Source organism: Toxotes jaculatrix, chromosome 4 (genome assembly GCF_017976425.1).
Source record: "Toxotes jaculatrix isolate fToxJac2 chromosome 4, fToxJac2.pri, whole genome shotgun sequence".
Lineage (NCBI taxonomy): Eukaryota > Metazoa > Chordata > Actinopteri > Toxotidae > Toxotes > Toxotes jaculatrix.
Window position 1 is genome coordinate 1,533,641 of NC_054397.1, and position 22,797 is coordinate 1,556,437.

Below are 22,797 nucleotides of genomic sequence, written 5' to 3' on the forward strand. Positions count from 1 at the left end.
TTCAGCTGCTAAAGCTCAGCTTGGTCAAACTGCTTTTTCTAATCCCGAACAAATAAATGCATCTGATGTGCGAGAGCCTCCGTGGAAGAGCTGAGGCTTTTCCTTCACTTTGTTCAGAGCTTTAAAAAAAAGATGTTTTACAAACAGCTGAAATGAAGAGTCACGGCAGCAGAAACCCTGAAATGTATTTCTTTTAATTTAATTCAAAATAAATACTACCACGGCAACGCAAGTCCACTACTGGGTTCTTGCCCTAATGTTTTGGTAAGAAAACAAACAAGCAAACGATCAGAAAATAAAATAAAATAAAAAATAAAAAAAGACTTCAGTTAATGCATCCATCATCATTATCATCATTATCATCAGCTTCATCATCATCATCCTCCTTCAGCATCTTTCCAGAGGTGCCTTTTTTAACGACATACAAGGTAAAATGACAAACATAAATAAAACAGATACTATGGTACAAAAAAAGGAGGAGGAGTGAGGGAGGGAGGGAGGAAGGAGGAGCGAGGGATGATGGGAATAAGAACAACCTGATGAAACCAGGACAGAAAAAAAAACTCATCCGTGGTCCCACGTCCACTTCCTGTGTTTTTTCACTTTAAAGAGGGTGAAGGGAAACAAGCGACAGTGCAGACTCCACAGGTACAGTCATGTCCTCTCACAGGGAATTCTGGGAGTCAGTCATTTTCGCTGGACCACGGGGACAAAAGGGAGGCGGGGTCTGTCTCCATAGAAACATCCTCCGTGCACAAAAACGAGCTGAGCCGGTGTCACCCCCCCCCCCCAAAAAAAAAAAAATAAAATAAAATCAGAAACCAGCGGCAGGGTCCGATGTTCGAAGTTTGATGCTGTTTTTTTTTTTCTTCTTTTTAAATTTTTTCGTAAATGCAGTTTCTGAGTCGTTCGTGGTTGTTGTGTGTTTTTTTTTTTCAGTCTCTATTCTCATCAGCAAGCTCGAAGTACAGTCACACAGAAAGGAACATGTGTCATGTTTATGTCTCGTGTGTCCAGATGCCACTGAAGACAAACAGAAAAGAAGGCATTGCATATTTACACCACGGAGCTCGAGGGCCACTCGTTCCTCTGGCAGTCCTCACAGTCTCACACATGAGTGTCTCACGGCTCAGTTTTCTCGTGATCTGTGACATGATTAGTGATTTATTGATACCCTCAGTTCAGATTTTAGAAAAGTGTGTGTGTGTGTATATAAATGAATTTCTAATACTGACAGGATAAACAGGGACTGACCCCCCCGGAGCTGGAAGCCTCGTTTCTGTTAGTGTCTGTGATAAATTAAGTTTCCTTTATTCTGATTTATTGTCTAAAAACAGTCTCTGTAAATCTGTGTGTGTGTGTGTATGCTTCTCCTTGTCATTCTGTCTGTCCTGTCCTGTCCTGTCCTGTCCTGTCCTGTCCTATCAGGGTTCCTGCACAGCGTTTCCCATAAACATCAGCGGACTTTTCCTTTTCACTCGCTGTTCGATATGTTTCAGTCACAACAACAATCCGTGAACAACATTCTTCAACAGCGTGAGTCGACAGCTTTTAAAGACCTGGGAATCACCAAATCCTTCTTCTACAGCCGTTCCAGATGTGTGTGTGTGTATGTGCGCAGGAACCCTGAGCAGCGGGAAGAAGATTTTTCTGATGACTAACAGATCGAGTCGACAGTTTTCTCCACAAACGAATCAAACCTGATCAGTTTCCAGTCACGTTTAGACTCTCCCTGTGATTCTCTGCGGACTGAGTCAGACCAGTTACCCCGGGCCCCTCTCACACGCCACGGGCCCCTCTCGCACACCGCGGGCCCCTCTCGCACGCTGTGGGCTCCTCTCACACACAGTGGGCTCCTCATGGACATGTTTCTACTCTGCCATCAGCTGTAGCTGTTACAATCAAGCTGGATTCACTGCTGCGTCCAAAGTGTTGGACCCAACATGCAACAGGTTTTTTTTTTTTTAGGGGTCAGGCTGGGACAGAACTGAACAAAGAGCAGGACCCTGACCCTGAGGTATCTGTCCGATCTGCCTCAGCAGCAGCTGGATGGACAAACTGTCTTTAGCAGAAATAAAAATAAACCGTCGAGCTTCAGTCGGAGGAACTGGCCATCGGGCGTCGCGGGACAAATCCCGGCGGGCCGTCAAAAGAAGGAGGTTAACACTTCTATTTTTAGCGTTTTCCCAACACCGAGGCAGAAAACACGGGGTCCTGACTGAGCTCTGTCCACTCTGTTCACAACATGTGAAAACTGGGAGACTTCTGTGGAAGGCTGACGAGGACACCGAGACCACGTCCTCTGTTTGGTTCTCTGGGAGTTTCCAGCCTGGTGAGACTTTCCATTACACGTGGGGTTTTATTTTGATTTTTTTAGGCCCATTCCAGTGTTTTCAGACCGGATATATTTACATTGGAACGGTTTCAGGGAAATAAATAAATACATAAATAAATAAATAAATATTCGCGGTTGTAGCAGCACGGGGCACTTCGCCAAACACACACACACACACAATCTGACGTTTCCGTCAGAAGGGGACGCGGCACGTGCACGCGCAGCTTCACCTGACACGGACGGCGACAAGCGCGCGCACACCTGAGGTCAAAGTGAGGATTCTGACGTCACACTGAGGATTCTGATTTGTTTGGACAGAAACTGTCGACCTCGGTCTGATCCGAACCCACAGCTGCTTCCTGTTTCTGAGTGTGTGTGTGTGTGTGTGTGCGCGTGTGTGTGTGCTGTGACAGCATAAGGTTTGACCCCCGTGTCCCACATACATACAGTTCATACATACATTACATACATTACATACATTACATGAAGCCACGTGTCCCTGTGTAAACATCCATCCCACGTACAGCTACGATGAGGAAACAGAGGAGCGGAGGAGGAGAAGCGGTGGGCGGGCAGGGCGGAGGAAGGCCTCGGCCCCCTGCCGTCTGTGGAAAGCTGGAGCGGTTAAGCTGAGTCTGAACGCGGTTGTGCTCTGTGGCGCCTGAGTGAACTGTGCAGTTTCTGGCAGTTTAGTGTTTCCTGTTTCAAAATAAAAGAACAACTTAAAAGTAAAGCGCAAGAAAAAAAAAAAAGAAATGGGTTAAAAAAAATAAAAATAAAGTAGTAACACTGCAACGATGAAAGGAAGGATACAGACTCGTCCATTCTCATTTTCTGTCTTTGTTTTGTTTGTTTTTGTTTGTTTTTGTTGATTTTCGTTGCCATGGGATTGGGGAATGTGCGCTGCCATGGCAAATGTATGAGAAAGATTTTTTTTTTTGCTTTTTTTTTGTTTTTTTTGGAGTGAACCACGAGCCATGCACTTATTCTCAACTAAGAATGACCCCTCACAACCCGAAACCCACCCCCCCAAAAAAAAAACACCCTGTCGGTATGATACGAAACATCTGCACACGTAAGGCAACATTTTTGGTTTTTTGTTCCCTAAAACGGCTCATCCAAACCAAGTGCAAAAAGTCAAACGAAGAGAAGAAGAAGAAGAAAAGGGCAGAAACAACAAACAAACAAAAACAGATGAACGCGACCTGGGTCGACAACTCGATACTGACGGAGAGAAAAAAATAAATAACAAAAACATTGCCTTCTGCAGTAAATAGCGCTGAAAATGTAGGAGACTTCTTTTTTTTAGTGTGGGGAGACCGGCTGGAGTCTATCCCACTGTGCAAAAACCTCTTTTAAAGTCCCTAAAAAGACTTTTCCCCGTCTGCGAGGAGGCAGAGAAGGAGAAAAAGAGGGGAGACTGGTATTCTTTTTCCTAAAATGGCTACGTGTTTTCCTCAAAATGGCCACGAATGGGGACGATACTGGCCGAGTCGGAGCGCTCACTCCCGCCCGCTGGCTGAGTAGGAGAACTGTGGGAAATGAGGCCTTCGCTCGTTGTCCGCCGCGTCCATCCCGTCCTCATCATCTGTGGAGAGACAAACGTTAGTCAGCCAGCATGTCCCTCCGATACTGCTGTTCTCTGCCAGTGTCCAATGTCTCAACAGCTAATGGATGGATCAAGATCAATGGTCCAGATCAAAATGTCTAGAAACTGCCATGAAATCTGGTACAGACGCTCGTGGTCTCCAGAGGATGGATCCCACTGACTGTGAGGAGCCTCTGACTTTTCATTTAGAGCCGTCGTCAGGTCAAACTTTGGTTTTTGTCCCAAAACCTGCAAAACTAAAAACTCTCCCATCAGCCTCAGCTGTACCCTGCCGATGTTAGCATGTAGCTCGGCCACACAGAGATGCTAGCGTGGCAGCAGACCCTGAAGGGAAAAACGCGACATGCGTCTGATCCTTCATAAGAAGGTATAAACCCGCCGTCCTGTCTCTCACCTTCAACACACGTCAGATGAGAAAAGGTTTTTAGACACGCTTACATTTTTCTGGCGGAGTGATGGTGATGGTCTGTGCTGTGAACTCCTCGTCAAAGTAGCGTGTGTCCGTCTCTGAGGTGACCTGGGGCTGGAAGGGCGGGACCAGCTGGGACAGACAGGAAGCAGGTTAGAACAGCGTTACAGCATCACAGTGTCACAGCGTGAGCGACAGATGTACGACTGCTGACTTGGTCATACGAGGGTTAACGGTCGGTTCATATCCACTAACCTGGCAGCAGCAGGAATAATCTGAGTGGGGAATTAACCTCTGCTGAACAGAAATCATCACTGGAGGTTCTGTTCTCTTCTAAACACGGAGCTGCGACTATGCTGATCCTTTTCATTATCCACTAATAGGCTGATTTTTTTCATTAATCAAATATTCCTTTTGTCTATATCAAAAAATATTTAAAAAATGATCCCTCAGAGCCCAAAGAAATTCACTTTACAACGATAGAAAACACATTCTTACCTAAAAGGCTGGAACCTGAGAATATTTGGGATTTTTTTTATTATTTTTGTTTGAAAATTTACTGAAAATGATTTTTTTGGAGGAACACTCGTTTCAGCTCGTGTAAAGGTCGATGTTTATGACAAACTTGATGCCTCAAGTCACTTTTACTAACATGAGGCTTGATGTGTGAGGGAGTCTGGAGGCTCGTCTGCTCTTTCAGTGCCTCTTCATCGCTCCGATCCACACGAACTCTGGTGCATACTCTCAACATGTGGAACAAAGCAGCTCTCAGGAGTTTAACAGTCAGTTAAACAAAAGAAGAGAAGGTGTCTGTTAAGTGGACGTGCTGGTGTTTGGATGAGGTAATTTTTTTCTTTTCTGTTCTATTTTGGAATTTACATCCCAGCCAGACTTCTTTTGAAAAATTAGGTAACCCTGATACCAGAATATCTCAGGTACGCTTTTTGAATAAATTACCACTGAAGATAAGATGACGTCTAGCAGCTAAATCCTGCTCTCACCTTCTTGTCGTAGACGTCCTGCCAGTCGACTGTGCCAAAGAAACTGTGTCGCATGATCTCCTTAGCGTCATCCGGTCCGCCGCCCAGTCTGTCAACGAACACAGAGCGAGGGAGGAAGATGATGTTGAAGTCAGACATCAAACACTGCTCTTACAAAGTCTCCATCAATGGAACCAGAATATCCACCTGCTACTGATCCTAAAATAACTCGGCGGGGTGAACGAGTTCGCTCTCTGAAGCGGCAGCAGTCTCTTTTCTCCACGTTCTTCGTTAAGAGACAGAAAACGGCTCAGGGATAATCAGAGTGGGAAATGAACAGCAGCCACCAGCCCGTCCTGTCTAACAGCACTTTTACTGAATCACAAAGATCATTAAGTGGTTTTGTTTTCTCCTTAACAGCGAGATGGCTGTTTCACTGGTGAAATGAACCGCGATGAATTCTGGGATGTAAAGGACAAATCGTTTTTTACTTCCTGTCCTGTGAAATAAGGATCCTACCAGGTCGACACAGAGGATGATGGATTTCCTAAAAATGTTTTACAAACATCTCTGTGTCTCGTTACGAGCGAGGAGCTCAGATGTTTTTAATCTGACCAGGTGGGAGCATATATCCCATCAGGCCTGGGAACGACACGGGTTCCCCCAGGAGGTGGAGTTAGTAGTTAAGGAGGTTTTTTTTTTTTTTTCATTTGCTCTCCACGCGTTGTTCACGCGTCCGTACCGTTTGTTCGGGTCCTTGATGAGAAGTCCTGACAGCAGCGACTTGGCGTCGGCCGACAGGGTTCGCGGGAACTTGATCTCCTCCATGAGGATCAGCTCAAACAGCTTCTCGTGGTCCTGGTTGTAGAACGGCAGGCGGCCGCACATCATTTCGTACGTCACCACACCCAAACCCCACCAGTCCACCGCCCGGCCGTAGTCATTGTCCTCCAACACCTGATAACATACAATGAAGACAGAACCGCTTTACCTTAATGTTCCTGGTGTTCCTATTAAACTGATTTTTTCTGCTGTTGTGTCCATAACTGCTGGTTGGAACTATTCACTGAAACAACACACTTGAAATGAAACGTTAAAAAAACCTTTCTGATGTCGTTATCATCGACCGCGACATGTCTGATATCCTCTTTCACATCCTCTTCACGTCAAAATAACTTTCAAAAACTCCGCCACGATCCACATGAGAAGAAGTGAAACTGGCGCCTGACATTCTAACTGTGGTGTAAAGAAAGAGTTTTGCTGCCGTTGGAGGAACTTTCAGTGTGGCGCCAACGCTCAGCCTCAGTCGTTACCACCGTGTGAAAACTCTGTGCTAATTTCATCATGTGGGAGAAAGACAGACGACTTGCGAGGCTCAGGTTCGGCGTGCACAGACAGCTCTGAGGTTAAGATCGCCTAATTTACGTTCTTTATTTCTGTTTGATGTGACCTCTGACCTCAGGAGCCAGGTACTCCGGTGTTCCACAGAACGTCTTCATGGTGGCAGTGTCGGTGATGCCTTCTTTGCAGAGGCCGAAGTCGGTGATCTTGATGTGGCCGTCCTTGTCCAACATGAGGTTCTCCAGCTGATGAGGAGACGAGAGAAACCGAGTGTGTGTTTCCACGTTAGAGTAACAACAGTAAACAAACCGGTGGTCTGGTGAGGTCAGGGGTCGGAGCAGGTGTGGTTTACCTTCAGGTCCCGGTACACGATCTTGGCAGAGTGTAGGTAGTCCAGAGCCGAGACGATCTCGGCGCCGTAGAAACGAGTGCGGTCCTCTGAGAAAACTCTTTCTCTTGACAAGTGGAAAAAAAGCTGCAGAGAAAAAAAACCCATCAGTTCACACATCTTCATCACGTGCAGCTAAATCACCCAGTAAAGACCAGTAAACAGAAACAGAACCACTGCTGAATGTTTACAGCAGCTCGACCGACGCTTCACCAGAAACCAGATTCAAAAATATTTATCACCGGGTTCAGAAATATTATCCAAACTAAGATGAGAGGAGTGGCTGCATGTGTTCGAGATCTTCCACTCACATCGTGTAGTCGATCAACACTTTCCAATAATTCCTGAAATAACTTCCATGTTGAAAAAGACACGACACGTATCAGCAGCTCAGTGACCTCTCACCTCTCCTCCGTTCACGTACTCCATCACAAAGCACAGCCGATCCTTGGTCTGGAACGAGTACTTCAGAGACTGCAACACAAAACAGGAAAGCTTTTTTTTAACAGAAGCAGAAGAAGAACAGAAGCTCTGTGGTCTGAAGTCAGCGCATCCTTCCAGCTGTTCTCTCTGCAGCACACGTGTCACCACACAGATTCACAGCAGCACAGGTGTGTCGGTGTGTAACGTTACATGGCGACCCGTGATACTCACAGTGAGGAAGGGATGCCGAGTGTTTTTTAATACCCTACTTTCTGTGAGCGTGTGAGCGACTTCATCCTGTGATAGAAAGAACAAAGAGGAGGCAGAGCGATCAGTCAGGAGACGCCTAAAGACGATCTGAGGATTGATTTTATTAAAAACATCAACAGTAAATATGCTAAATATCAGACAGTGACAGTTTCTGTTCAATCTAAAGACAAAAAACTGGCGTCAGAATAAAAGCTGTACACAAGTCAATTATGTAAAACTTTCAAAACCAAGTTGAAACGTTCAGCAGCTGATAAACAGTGAAAAGACCTTGGCTATAATGACTTCCTTCTTCAGGATCTTCATGGCGTAGTAGGTGCCGCTCGCCTTCTCCCTCACCAGAATGACTTTCCCAAACGTGCCTTTGCCCAGAAGCTTCAGATAGTCAAAGTCATTCATTGTCTGGACAGAGAAACAGAGGCAGGGTGTGAAGAAACTGGGTCTCCGACACTCAGCCCGCTCACCTCCTCTCCTCCTCACATCCTCTCCTCCTCACCTCCTCACATCCTCACATCCTCACATCCTCACCTCCTCACATCCTCACCTCCTCACCTCCTCTCCTCCTCACCTCCTCACCTCCTCACCTCCTCACCTCCTCACCTCCTCTCCTCCTCACCTCCTCACATCCTCACCTCCTCACCTCCTCACATCCTCACCTCCTCACATCCTCACATCCTCACCTCCTCTCCTCCTCACCTCCTAACCTCCTCACATCCTCTCCTCACCTCCTCACCTCCTCGCATCCTCACCTCCTCTCCTCACCTCCTCTCCTCCTCACATCCTCTCCTCCTCACCTCCTCACATCCTCACCTCCTCTCCTCCTCACCTCCTCTCCTCCTCTCCTCCTCACATCCTCACCTCCTCACATCCTCACCTCCTCACCTCCTCTCCTCCTCACATCCTCACCTCCTCACATCCTCACCTCCTCACATCCTCTCCTCTCCTCCTCTCCTCCTCGCATCCTCACCTCCTCGCATCCTCACCTCCTCTCCTCACCTCCTCTCCTCCTCACATCCTCTCCTCCTCACATCCTCACCTCCTCTCCTCCTCACCTCCTCTCCTCCTCTCCTCCTCACATCCTCACCTCCTCACCTCCTCTCCTCAAAGTTAGACCACACTCACTTCACAAGCAGGAGCGATTTTCCTTCAGTGCTGAGATGAACCGGCTCCCGTGTGGAGAGGAAGTGCTGATGCTTTGATTCTGACACTATCAGCTCATCATCACCAGCACTTTTCATCTTTTATAAGGCTGAAACATTTGCTGCTCTCTGTATTTGCTGGTTGTGTTAACGAGATAAAGGTTTTATTTAAGGAACAACTAACCAGAGTTTTCCTCATTACAGAGACAAGTGGTGTGGGATGTGTCACCTTTCGTTTGTAGTGGCTGATGGAGGTGTCCATCTCCTCCTCGTTGACGTTCTCGATCTGGGAGGTGGGGCTGCACAGGATGCCCTCCTCCTCCTGCTTTGCCAGAGACTCAGCCACCATCTGGATGGCCTCGGCCCACTCGTCCCTGCAGGACACGATGAGACTGATTTACCACAGTGGCACAGGTAAACGTGAGTCCTTATATCATGAATGTGCTTGTGGCTGCTGCCTCCACCTGACACCACAGACACAACAAGTACGAGCAAGACAAACATCCTTCACGACTGAATGATGGAATTTATCCCAAACTGGAAAGAAATAAAAAGGAAAATGAAAACCATGGAGCAGCTTCCGTTCAGATTAAGAGAGAACTGAGACCTAAATGAAAGAAGGTGGAAGAAACACGGTGATGAAAAACAACCGTATGCGTCTCTGGCTCTTTAAGGTTTTGTGTTTTTTTCTTTTAACTAAATCTTCACTGCTGCATTTTGTCTTTTATCTTAATGTTTGTGTTTTAATAAAAAGTCATCTCTGAACTTTTCAAGATGAAATAAAAAGATCAAATATTAAAATAAAAACCCTTTAAAGTACGGACAAACATCTTCAGAACAACATGCAGTGATTATGAATTGTTTTGCAGTGAGACGTTGGATCCATTCAGGGTCCGTCCAGTCCAACAGCAGACACTCGTCCTCCTGAAAAACAACATGTACACAACAGGCTGGAGGATGTTATTAGCCTTTTCTGTCAATAACAAACCCTTGAGCATCAGGTACCGAGTGCTAATGTGTGCATTACATTGTGTTTTGGAACGAAACCCTTCATAACTTGGCGTCCAGCCTCAGCTCCACACCCCTGCTTCCTGTCTTTCTTGTCACTGTGCTGACTGAGTCCTGTTGTGTCCAGTGAGGACAATTTACCACAGTCTGCTTCAGGACTGAGAGCTGGACTCTTATTTTTCAGCCCCTGTCTGGTATCTGTAGACGGGGAGTCCACCTCCGTAACTTTTTTTATTTCATATTTATTTATGGCCGTGAGTCAGTCCACACTAATAGAACAGGTTCTCCTGATCTTCAGCACAAACAGCAGGGGAGTGTTTCAGCAGCGAAAATCCAAATACACAGCCAAAATATTCTTTCTTATCGATTCGAGTTTGAGTTATTAACTATTAATCGAGGTGACGTTACGTTTTCGTTCATCGTTTGCTTAGAAATAACTGCAGTCAGTATTTTTCCAGATATTTTACATCTGTTTTTCAAGCCTCATTTCTGCCTGTGCTAAATTAAGCCTAGTTCCTGTTCAGGGTTTCTGCAGGTTCACAGAGTTTAAATTTAAGACTTTAAAGACATTTTTAACTCCACAGAGAATCCAGGTTCCAGGTTTATACCTAAGCTTCTGTACTTCCCTGCAGTAAATAACTAATATTAAAAATGAATGAATGCAGCCTGGACCCTGATAACCGGCAGAAAACAGATGGATGGATGAACCAGTAAAAATAAAACCGGCACCTTTGCACCCTGACCTGCTGAGCTTCCTGTCTGAAGCAGCAGCACTGACTGTCGGCTGCAGGTCTGACGGTGCCGACTGAAACATCCCACAGTCTGATAAAAACAACATCACTGTCTACGGCAGGCGAGAGGAAATATTTCAGACTTTCATGAGTCAAATTTCAGGAATGAAATTAATTCAATGTGCTTTAAAAGTTTTGGAGAAGTGCAGACGTGCTTCTGTCCACTCAAATAAATAAAATAAACCTTCTGGAGCGCGCTGAGTCATGGAAGAAAAACTGCTGAGGAGGAGGAGGAGGAAGGCTCACCTCTCATCAGGCGTGTCGACGTGAAAAGTCCTCTCGATGACGGTGGTCCACTGCAGACAGCGGATGATGAAGGTGTTTGGCTTGGGCCGCTCCGTCTTCATCAGCTGACATTCTGGAAGTCGCAGAGAGAGAAGATGTCCAGCGTCACGCCGGCTTTTTTTTTTTTTTTTTTTCCCAGCATGTGAAAAACGCCGATGATCGGCTGGTGTCTTACTTGCTACAGAGAAGTTGTTGAGCGGGTAGGCCAGGTCAGAGTCCTGCGGTTTGTCCTTGTAGCCGATGAAAGAGCCGTCTGTCTTCAGCAGGAAGTAGCGCGGCCGCCAGTTCTTGATGTATTCACCTGCAGGGAGGAAAAAAGTGACATCAACAGGTCACACTCACCTGTGTTCAGCCACGTCACGATGTATGTCTACAGACAGGAGGAGGAAAGTGTCATATCATTATTCAGTGTTAGCGTGAGCTGTTTTCTGTTTGGTAGGTGTCTGTCTTTCTGTCCTGTACTATGATCCACTGTGGACAAAAACACTGAGACACAGTCACTGACGTGATGTTGAAACCGTCACGTGTAGTGTAACTATCCAAGCAGGTCAACTAGACATGTTTTTCACCTGAAAACGACCAAACTTAATAATCAGCTCTTGTAAAAGTGCGTTGGATTTTCAGCGGGACTCAGTGACGATGGTTTGTCAAACATTTACAGGTCAGACTGGAGACAAACGACAGGAAACAGGCTCAAACTGGAATCATTTCACTGGTGTCAGGAAGGCCAACGCTGGAGCTTAACTGTTCTCAGTGGGCCCAGTCTGAAAACATCACACCTGCTGTAACGGACGACTCGTCACTTTGAACTGGTTCATCTGGATTTTCTGCTGCAGACTGAGGAATAAAACCAGTTTAAAACTAAACCGTGTAGGGACACATGAAAACCCACCTCTACGCTTTGTTTTTAAACCCAAGCTGTTTTATTTGTTTAATTCTATCTTTACCCAAAACTAATTCACCTGCACCACTTCCTGCTGAAGAGGAAATCCTTTCATCTTACCCAGCAGCCACGAAGCATCAGCTCCCTGCTGCTCTGACTCATCGGTTTTTGGCAGAGTAACATTAAATGTTGGAATATGAATATGTTGCGGTGACGTGTTGGCATCTTACAGCGGCACAGCAGCACCAGAGCTAATGGAGAATAATGGAGAACAAGGTGCTGGAAGCAAAGTGCGTCTGCATCGGTGACCGACGGCCGAGCCGCCTCAGCATCTGTCCAACCAATCAAACGCGTCTGATGACTCACAACGGCTTCACAGCAACGGCGTGATGAAGATGATGTGATGAAGTCAAGCAGCCCCACCCACACCTGACCTCCGATCAAACCAGTGACCTCTGGCTGGTTTTTCACTGGTTCACAGGTTAAACTGACGCCTCACTGTGCTGCTCCCTGAAAAAACATCTGCTTCAGTGGGAAATACATGGGATGAAAGATTTAAAGACCATTTCTAACAACTGGGTCTCCATCGACAATCATCACATTCAAAGTTTGTGACTTTTTCTTTATCAAAGTTCTTAAAAACTTTTTAAAAGTTTTAACATCCCAGTTTCCAAACTGTCCCGAACTGCGTGTGAACTCTGAGACCTAATGTTAAACAGCGCACAGAGCTGCTCGGGGCAGTTTCTCAGAGAGGGCTGTTAGGGCTGAATTATAAGCGCTCACAGAGGTGCAATAAACAATTCAGGGACTTGTGGGGGCCGAAGAGGAAGGAACCAGAGTGTTAGGTCATCCTCTGTATGCTCATAGTGCCACAGAGAAACTTCCCCCTGTCTGCCAGCCAACAGCCCTGAGCTCAGACACACACACACACACAAACCAGTGTGGGAAACACCACACCAGCCAAGCATGGCTCAGACTGGGCTGCGGCCCTGTGCAGCCTGCCCTCTCTGCTCGCCGTCCGGCAGGTAAACAGCCATTGTTTGGAGGAGCTGCTCCTCAAACTGTCCGGGCGGCGTGGGTGGACATGTCGACACCGAGCCGGATAAAGACACATCTTCTCTGACTGAGCCTCGTGTGTTTTCCCGTGTTAAAACGCCTGAAACAGCCTGGTTACGTCGTACAGTGGAAACGATGCTGTTTCGCTTGTCCAGCTGCTGAGCGGCAGGAAGACGCCTCTGTCTCTGTGACTCCTCATTCTGAACGTCCACACAGCCGATCACACAGAACAGGTTTTCTCATTAACCTGAATCAGAGTCATTAATCATTGGGCCGCAGCAGCGCGTGAATTACAATTTCACAGCTCGGATTTATGATCCACAGGCGTATGAGCCAGCAGGTCAGTGGGACCAGCTGACGGACAGACGGTTTGACCAGCTGAGGTGCTGAGATCCAGCGGGGTCACCGGGGCTGGCTGTCCCACTTCCTGCCAGGCGATGGCGGTAGAATTTGGCGGGACAGTTACCAAGTTTCTATCGTTTATGCATGTTAGCGTCACACCACATACTAAAAACATGGGGCTCACGCTCACAGGTGTAACAGATGCGAATCTCTGGCGTGTTACCGCTCTCACCTGTAAACGCAGCTTTCCGCTGCATTCTGGGAAGAAAACAGCAGGAAAAGATTCATGATGCTCAGATTAACTTAAAGCTGATGAAGAGCTGAAAGACTGAAATGTAAAAGATGCACAGCATAAAGACGAGTGCGTAGCACATACAACAGGACACAGCTAACCGGAAGTCACTTTCACATGAACTAATGAAAACGTGTTCGATGGCGACGGCCTGTTTCAGACCGGTCCACATCAGCGTTGACGTAACGTTACAGGTAAGTCAGTCCTGTATCACAGTCACAGGTCCAGCAGCCGTGGTGTTCATCTGACTTCAACACATTTCAATAACCCGGGAAAAGGTCACACAAACTACATGTGACACCATGAAGACTGGGTCACCTGTCTGCCTCGGACAACTTCCACCTGAGTTTAGACTCTCAGGTGCAAATACAAAGATTCAGGCTAAACACTGTATAAATGTAAATGCCTGGGACAGACTGAGGCACCTTCAGCTTCTTTCTAACTGTTCAGCCACGGCACACGCAGACATACGCTGAGATAATAAACCTCTGAAACAAACACAAACACAGACGGCCACAAAAAAACCCAAAGCACACCGAACGTGTTTCAGTTCATCTGTCAAGTTTGCAATAAAAAAAAAAAAAGGAGAAGTGACTTTAAAGAACTGGTTAGCATTGTTGTTTCTGTTCTGTCAGATAATGTCGGTCACACCTTCATCTGACGGAGAAGTTTGTAGCTGAGCTGCACTAAGCTGCTAAAACTGATTAAACCGGGCTGTTAACTGCACTGACGACGGCGGCGGCGGTTATCTGAAGCAAAATATTTGTTGTACATTTCCGGACACGTTACGTCTTCAGCATCTTGGCTCTCGTCCATCCAGCGAGTTGAAATGAAATAAAACAAAAAGCCGTCTACGGGATTTAGCTGACGTTCTCAAACAGGGAGACCTGATAAAATAAGATGTTCTGTGTGGTGCATCGAGGTTTGTTGATTCATCCGTTAGTTGACTGACAGAAATTCAACTGACAACACCAAACACCATAAACAGTTACTCAAAAATATTCAGATTAATGGGTTAAAGTCACTTTTATAGATGAGGAACATCAAGCAGCTGCCATCTCAGCACATGAACTCCTAATGAAGACAGAAACATTTACTAACAGCTCACAAATATCTAGTTTCATTCTGAATAAAGGCTCAGTAATTTCCTCAAACAGCTGCTCACTGGCATTTTTAGCAAATGTTACTCAAACAGGAGGAAAGAGACTTTCACTGGGGACTATTTTCAGCAGCGGATTAATCCACATTTGGTGCTGCAGTGAGTGTTTGGGGCAGCAGGACGGACACACACACACACACACACACACACACACACACACACACACACACACACACACACACACACACGGCTGCAGCCTCCTCACCTCGTTTCTGGACCCAGCCTTCCTTGACGACGTTCTGGTCGCTCATGGTGGCTTCTCCTCGTCACCAGTTCTCCCAGTTCTCCCAGTGTGGTGACCGTGAAGGGACAGTTGTTGGAGGGGTAGCGGGACAGTGGGTTCGGGTGAAGCTCAGTCAGCTGTCCGTCTGACGGCTTGACCTCCGACCTACCTGCGCCCGCTCTCACCTGACCTCAGATCTGTCCGTCTGTTCCCTGCTGGGTTCTGTGAGTCTGCAGTGTCTCTGTCTCTCTCTCTGTCTCTGTCTCTCTCTCTGTCTTTGACACAATCACTTTCTCTTTCCTCCTCTCGCTCCGCCGACCCAACCTCACTTTCTCTTGCTGTCTTCTGTTCTTCTCCCCTCTTGGTCTACCTCACCTCTTTTAGCTTTTACTCCCCTCTTTCTCTCCCTCCCTCCTTCCTTCCTTCTCGCTCTCTGTTTCACAGTTTTTCCTCACTCCCTCGTTCTCTCAAACTCCTTCTTCTTCTTCTGTGTTCAGGCGCTCCGGTGGTGAGTCAGCCTGGAAGGAAACGGAGGCAGAGAAAGGAGAGAAGGGAGAAAAAAAACAGAGCAGGTCAGTGGATAGTTTCCTTCGCACAGCAAACACAGCAGGTCACCACGTATTGTTCAGGGCCTTAACACACTTCCTGCCTCCTTAGCTCCTTCTACCCTTCCCTTGCCTCCTTCTCACCTTCCTTTGTTTCCTCCCTTCTAAACCAGCTTCTTCTCTTCCTCCCAATTCCTTCCCTCTATCATTCCTTCACCAACTACCTTTCTCCACAGCTTCTCCTCCTTTCCCTCCCCCCTTCCCTCCCTTTCCTTCCCTGTACCTCCTCCATAACTCATCTATCAACTTCTTCTCCTCCACCTTTTTTGACGATTAACTGCTTCGACCTCAGATTATCTGATTCCAGCTTCTCAGATCTGAGAATTTGCTGCTTCTCTTCATGTTTGATAGTTTTGATTTGACAGTAAATGAAATATTGGGGCTTTGGGCTCTGGGAAGCTGTGATGAGTGTTTTTATACTGAATATTGACATAAATCATGACACAGAACATTTTCTGAAAGATCCATTTAAACATTTATAGGGAAATAAATTTAACTGACTGTGTCTGACATTGTCCGTTTCGGTACCTGACACATTCCAGGTACTTCATCACACTGACGCAAAAATCTATTACTGCAATAAAACCAACGACTGAAAACAATGTCTAATTAAAGTGATGGAAATTTCAGAAAAAGCAGCTTAACAACGTTTCTGATGGTTGACAAGTTTCTCTAGTCTTATGGTATATGTTGTCCCATTATCAGCCCTGTCACAGCTTTATTTAATGTATTAGTGCCATCAAATGTCCTGAGCTCAGACAGAGACGGGGACTCATGGACCTGGGACCAAGCTGAGATTTACAACACGAGGTTGTTTCCTCGTGTGTTAACTGATAATCTAGAATTCGTTTGGAGTCATTTTTAAGAAAAAAAAAAGTTTCTCTGGTTCCAGCTTCTCAGATGATTTTCTGTTCTGTGACAGCAAACTGGATTCTGAACTGCTGATGATGAATTTGTGATTTTTTTTATCTTCTGACATTTTATAGACGAATAGTCGATTAATCAAGCACATCATCGACAGATTAATCAATAATAAAAAAAGAAATCATAGCTGCAGCCCTGTTTGCAACACATGGATGAACCAGCAAATTTATCTGCAATCTGCAAGCGACAAGTTAGAACAGCAGCTGCATTTCATATGTTTGCATTTCCTAAAACCTCATTAAGGTTCCACACAAGTCAGTCATGAAAGAAGAACAATGTTTATCGACATATAGAAGGAAATATGAGATTAACCTTTGTTTTGTTTTTTTTTAATTTGGGAACAACTGTCCCCAAAACCAACTGTTAAAACATCAGACTGTCCTCAAACCTCAAATCCATCCTTAAAACGCTAAGGACTGACCAACGTGAGTTGATTTCCAGTTCACAGTGCGAGACCAGTTCCACACACCCAGTGCAATCAGAGGTTTTGGTGTGTAGCTGGAACATCAGAGTAACAGAGGTAAATGTCCAATTTAAGAATTTTGCACCAAACCAACCAGTGACGAAATGTTTTGCTGCCTTACAGCGATCAGCAAAAGTTCAGAGCAGAAATAACGACTAAGACAAAATGAACTACTCAACTCATACGTTTAAGTTTAGTTTAAGTTTAAGTTTTAAAACACAAAGTAAAACTCATTTAAAACATTTCACATCTACAGTCACACATCATTTCTCTCGAGGGTTTTGCTCTGCACACTGAAGAGTTTTGGAACTTCTTGGGCAGATCTGTGATCTGTGTGCTGCCAAACCCAAAAATCAACTTTGATAAACTCACTTTAGGTCGAATGTGTGGGACAAATAATCGATACAGAAACATATATTGCAGTAAAATGTCTTTATAATAAAGAGCCAGACATGTAAATATATATCTGTCAGTGCAGAAAACAGGAAGGACGAGTCACGTAATAAAAAGAGGAGAAACAAATCACGCCACTGAAGAAAACAGAGACACAGACTACAGAAGGACGCAGGTTTGGGATTCTGTTGATACAGTAAAGGATCACAGGAAGCCCAGTCTGAAAAAACGTGTTTTAAGAAGCGTCTTTAAAGACGAGACAGGCTCAGCCCACCTGATCTCTTCACGGTGGCTGTTCCACAGTCTAGGAGCTCTGACTGCGAAGCCTCCGTCTCCTTTGTTTTCAGTCTAGACTTTGTAGCGGACAGAAGAGCTAAGGGAACGGACCGGCACGTACGGGGGTAAAGGTCTGAGATGTAGCCTGGACCGGCGCTATCTTGGCTTTAAAAGTGATAAACAACATTTCCAAATCAATCCTGAAAGCATCTGACAACCAGTGCGAAGATGCTAAAACAGCAGTGATGTGCACCTGTTTGGTGGCACCTCTTTGAATACCGGCGTCTGCATTTCGTTCTAACTGCAGCGAGTTTCAGTGATCGAGGTGCGATGAAACATTTCTGCTGCAGACACAAAAGGTAAACACAAACAGCTGAGTTTACATGGGAAGGGAAACTGCTGTGATACGGTGGGAGTAAGTTTTATGTCTTAACTTGAACCGTTCTGCTTTTTGGAGGTCTGGTCTTTTCCCAGGCTTTGTGTGTTTGACACTGAACTGATGACAGGTGTTAACGTGTTGCTGTCTGTACACGCTGTTTAACAATGCTTCACCTTTGCTGTCTTTAAACCCCCCCCAGTGGGGCTGGGCAGTATGGCTGAAATCACCACGTATTAATCATGATGCTTACAATACTGATATATGTCATGATACAGTAAATAAACAGAATCTCATCACACAAAGGTTCAGAACAGCTGCTTGTGTTCCAGTATTCTTGCCTGTTCAGCCTTACCAGCACCACGATGAGTCACAAACCATAGTCTTACAACATACATCACACATCACAGAGCTGCCTGCATCATCCCACCTGTCGTGTGATCACCTTTGTGTCCCCCTCCTAAGGATTTTACAAGTGATTTAACAATCAAACATGATTTTTTTGTACATATAAGTCTCAGTCCAGCTCATTTTGCCAGCATCATTTCACCATCTCCTCATGGCTGATCTTTCCTCTGCACTTTAACGCATTATGGGTAAAAATCACATCCCTATATCGACTATAACCCATAATTCGACAGGTTAGCAGGTTAGAGTGAGAACATCAGATGCTGAACACGCATCTCCAACGCACAGCTCACACATTCGCCATCGCTGGAAAGATCCGAGGCCGGAAAACAAGTGTGAGCCTCCAATGACAACAAAAACAATGGCTGACAGGAGCAGCCGCTGTGTACGCTTCAGAAGCCGGTTCAGAGCTGCGGCCCTCGGTGCCACAAACACCCCCCTCTCACCCCACCTCCCTCTGCCCCGCGTCTCTGATTTATTGGCCATGAATTGGGTCCCGCGCCGCACACAAACAAACAAATACTGAAACAACAGCTTTTGTTTCAAGGGCGTGTGGTGTCATTATCCGTTACATAACAACATCCGCTCGCCGTGCTCCATTATGTTTTAATGGCGAATGAAATGTCTGGCGGTGACTCTTGTACCGATTAGTCACCGTTAGTGGCGATGAAATAGCCGGTGTGAGGCGGCAGGGTCAGGCAGACGGTTGTGTAAGCCAGGCCGGCCTGTGATGGCTCGCCTGGAGGAGCCAGGGATGCTAGCGGGAAGAGAGGGGGTGAGGAGGGCTGGGGGTGGGGGTGTGGGGGTGATGCTACAGCTAACGTTAGCCGGCTGGCTAGCTGGGCGCCTGGCTGGGAAGCTGGTTAGCTTAGCAGGCTGGCGGTGGGGCCGTTTGACGGGAGGTTATTTTCATCTCGGTCGTTTTATTTATTCAGCTCGGACAGAGACGCGACGCTGTGTTTTTGAAGGGTCTGGGGGTAGATGGGAGGAGGAGGAGGTGAGGGGGGGGGGGACAAATGGGGGAGGTTGGGGTGTCGTTCATCAAGGAGACGGGCCGCGGCCAGACGGACGGTACCGCTGCCGTTACCAGCCCTCCCCTCCCTCCTGCAGCAGCAGCAGCAGCATCCCGGCGCCGCATCCCTCCCAGACAGGCGGATGACGAAGCAGCAGCAGCCCGCTAACGGCAGCTAGCTAGCGTGCTAACCTCCGCTCCCACCCGGAGACGAACCCGCTCCCCGTGCCCCCAAAAACGACGACTCCAGCCCCGCCACTTCCCTCCCTCCTCCTCTCCCTCTTCCCACAAACAGTCCCCACATCCAACCCAACACCGTTATAGCATAATATCAAAATTATTTCACCTGGTAGTCGGAGAATGACAGGGATGCCCCCTCCTCCTCCTCCCCCTCCTCCTCTATGGGCACTGGAGCATCCGACGGAGTAACGTCCCTCAGCGGCGAAAACAGGAGGAGGACAGCGATGGACCCATAGCCGCTGATGCCGTATACCGAGGACCGTGGAAGCCGAAAAGAGGAGGGCTTTTTGTGTCTCAGACAGACAAGAGACCGCGGCGGCAGACAGACAGACACGCGGACAGACAGACGGACCCGTTCGGCTTCTGCTCCCTCCGCAGCTCCGCCAGGAAACCTCGCTCGGCTCCGACTCGGCGCGTCACGTTCAGCCAGATCCGACTGGGAGGACTTCTGCTGCATTCAGGGGCTGTCGGAAATCTGAAAGTTCATGCAACCGCTGACCCGAACACCTGGGAAACGAGGCACATTCAGGGGTCAGTTAGTCCATGTCTTTGAATTAAACACAGAAAGCTGAGTGCACCCCAAACAACCCACCACCCACTCACTAACTAGGTCACTTTATAAACAAGCCCTGAAAGTCTGGGAAGGGAAAACAGTATAGTGCCATTGTTGTAACATACACTCAGTTGTCATTTTATTAGGTACACCTAATTAAAACTGATACAGTCTAATACAAGTCCTGCAAATAAATCCTCCTTCATGTAGGTTAAATGATTGAGTCTTTATTGAAACTGTTAAAGATGTGTTGATGAACATTGTGGAGGCTGCAGTTAGTGGTGTCACTGAATCATACTGAGTTATACAGACAGCTGTTCCAAGTATTTTGTCCACCCCATATATATCAGTGAGGGAACACAGAACAACAGAAACACTTCTCTGTATAATACAATACAGTTCAACATCTCCTTAAACCACATCCTCCAAAATGATCATACATTGGAAAGAAATATAAGATAGCATGGCATAAAATAAAAATACTCCAGCACCAGCAAAACTGAACCATGGCTGAGTAAATGTATTTAGTAATTTTCCACCACTAATTAAATATTGTTAAACTGCTGTTCACTAATTCTCTGAACCAGTTCAGTTTGCTTGTTTTATCAACAGATGGATTCCCGCTGATGAAAACTGTGAGATGAGGTTGAATTATTTTGTGAAATTAGTCTTAAAACATCAGGAAATAGTGGAAAAAGCCACCAGAGTCTCTCAGAGTGAGGTTTTAAAATGTTTGTTTTGTCTAACCAACACTGCAAAACCAAATATATTCTAAGAATATATTCTATATTCAGTCTAAAAGCAAAACTTGAGAAGATGGAACCAGAGAATATTTGGAAATTGTGCTTAAAATTGACTGAAATGATCAGTTATTAAAATCAGTGTAGAATAGTTTTCTATTTGATCTTCTGATCAACTAATCGACTGATCACTTGAGCGCTACATTTTGATCACGTGGCCTGAGGAACAAATGACTGCGTCTGTGTATGTCCCTCTGCACTGGGAAACCGGGGCTTTACATGGAGCACCTGAATGCAGCATTTCTCTCCTCATGGCATCCAGGGCTTTTGTTGTCTCTCTCTCTCTCTCTCTCTCTCTCTCTCTCTCTCTCTCTCTCTCTCTCTCTCTCTCTCTCTCTCTCTCTCTCGCCCCCCCCCCCGTGCTGGATTTATGTGTCCAGATTCAGTTCAATTATAATTCACTTTCCTCTCATCCACAGCACATTTCTGCTCTTCCTGTCTTTCTGTCAGTGTGAGTACTGAACCATCAGTGTGTGGATATTTTGCACAGACATATTTTCTTTTCAGACTTTATGCTGTTATTAATTTATTTAGGTTTACCAAAATGTATAGCACTCCCCCACCCTCCCCTCCCTCCCTCCCTCCCCAGCCCTCCTGTGAATGGATGCTTTGTTTGAGGAGCCTGGTCCCAGCCTGGCTGCAGGACTACACAGACAGGACTGCTGCTGCTGCTGCTTTGCATTAATCAATTACAATCTGTGAAATAACAATTCAGTCCTATTAATGAGGTCTGTGGGGTCAGCTATGGAAGACAGCAATTGGTGGAAAACGTTCAGAGGTGTCTGTTTGACACCAGATGTCAACAAAAGCCAAAAATTAAAAAAAAATAAAGCCAATAATGTGAACCAAAGTGGACAGAGGGGATTTATCAACCGCTTCATGGCAGAAAATCCAAATTCCAGTTTTGTTAATTAACTGTATTCTTCACACACGTTGAAGAAAATGTAATATTTATTTTGTTAGAAAGGTGCAGTGGTAGTCGACCTCTCTCTCTCCTCTACCTTTCTTGTCTTTCTGCACTGTGACTAAAGCAGAAATGCAAGAATAAATGTAAAGTTCAGCACTAGATGAAAGGTCATGAGGTCGTTAGCATCAAAAGCGTTCATCATCTGAGGAGCATGAATATGCTCGGTACATTTCTGATTTTTTTGCAGTGCTATTTGAGAGTTTTTATTACTGTTCATTTTGAACGGTTGAAACATAAAGTTATAATTCTTATTCTGTTCTTTAATCACCTACTATCACATTGGACAGCAAGATATATGCACCTTGTCCTTTTAACAATATAAAGCAATGATGCATACAATAACGCATCCCGCGACAGGGACCACAGCAGCACTACCAAAGCATCATGGGACATGTAGCTGTTCAGTGCCAACCAAACAATCTGTCCACTTCCTCTCTTGTTCCAGCAGGTGGAGTTTGTGAAGATGCAGGACGACTGAGCAAACCCGGTGTGCTGATGAAGACAGTGTGAAAAACTCTGGAACAAGCGAGTAAGTCGACCTTGATTTGAGACTGATGTGTCACCTGCTGCTTCCAACAACAGTAAACACTGGCAGGTTAAACACGGCTCAGATTATGAAAAGTTAGAATAAAAGAGAGTTGTGTTCTGCAGGACAGTTTGTCTCTGCCTGACACAGCGTGAGCGACTCAGACTGACAGGCCAGATCCACAGTAGGCCTCCGATTTCTTTTAGTTGATCTGTTTACTTTTCTTTGGCATCACTGATCTGAATTATAATCATTTTTGCTTATTTTTGCTTATAGTTTTTTAGGGCTTGTCCATAAAGTTCTATGTATTTTTGTGTCTTTTTC

The 22,797-nt window shown here is 46.0% G+C and overlaps 1 protein-coding gene across 1 annotated transcript; it reads right to left on the reverse strand.

Moving 5' to 3' along the window:
* Window positions 1–838: 838 nt before the first annotated feature.
* akt3b (v-akt murine thymoma viral oncogene homolog 3b) lies at window positions 839–20,007 on the reverse strand. Its single transcript, XM_041035269.1, has 14 exons — window positions 19,734–20,007; window positions 14,913–15,448; window positions 11,151–11,276; window positions 10,937–11,048; window positions 9,121–9,265; window positions 8,023–8,154; window positions 7,717–7,782; window positions 7,468–7,536; window positions 7,027–7,149; window positions 6,791–6,919; window positions 6,076–6,290; window positions 5,355–5,442; window positions 4,383–4,485; window positions 839–3,923 (listed from the first exon to the last, which is right to left on the reverse strand). The coding sequence occupies exons 2-14, from the start codon at window positions 14,956–14,958 to the stop codon at window positions 3,838–3,840; spliced, it is 1,440 nt and encodes a 479-aa protein (XP_040891203.1). The 5' UTR covers window positions 14,959–15,448; window positions 19,734–20,007; the 3' UTR covers window positions 839–3,837.
* Window positions 20,008–22,797: the final 2,790 nt, after the last annotated feature.

Excerpts from the sequence above, each read along its gene's own strand:
- akt3b (XM_041035269.1), bottom strand. The coding sequence starts at position 14,958 with ATGAGCGACCAGAACGTCGTCAAGGAAGGCTGGGTCCAGAAACGAG. Across the intron at positions 11,277-14,912 it reads AGGCTGGGTCCAGAAACGAG|GTGAATACATCAAGAACTGG; the intron begins GTGAGGAGGCTG and ends TCCTCCCTGCAG. Across the intron at positions 6,291-6,790 it reads CGGAGTACCTGGCTCCTGAG|GTGTTGGAGGACAATGACTA; the intron begins GTCAGAGGTCAC and ends GTATGTTATCAG.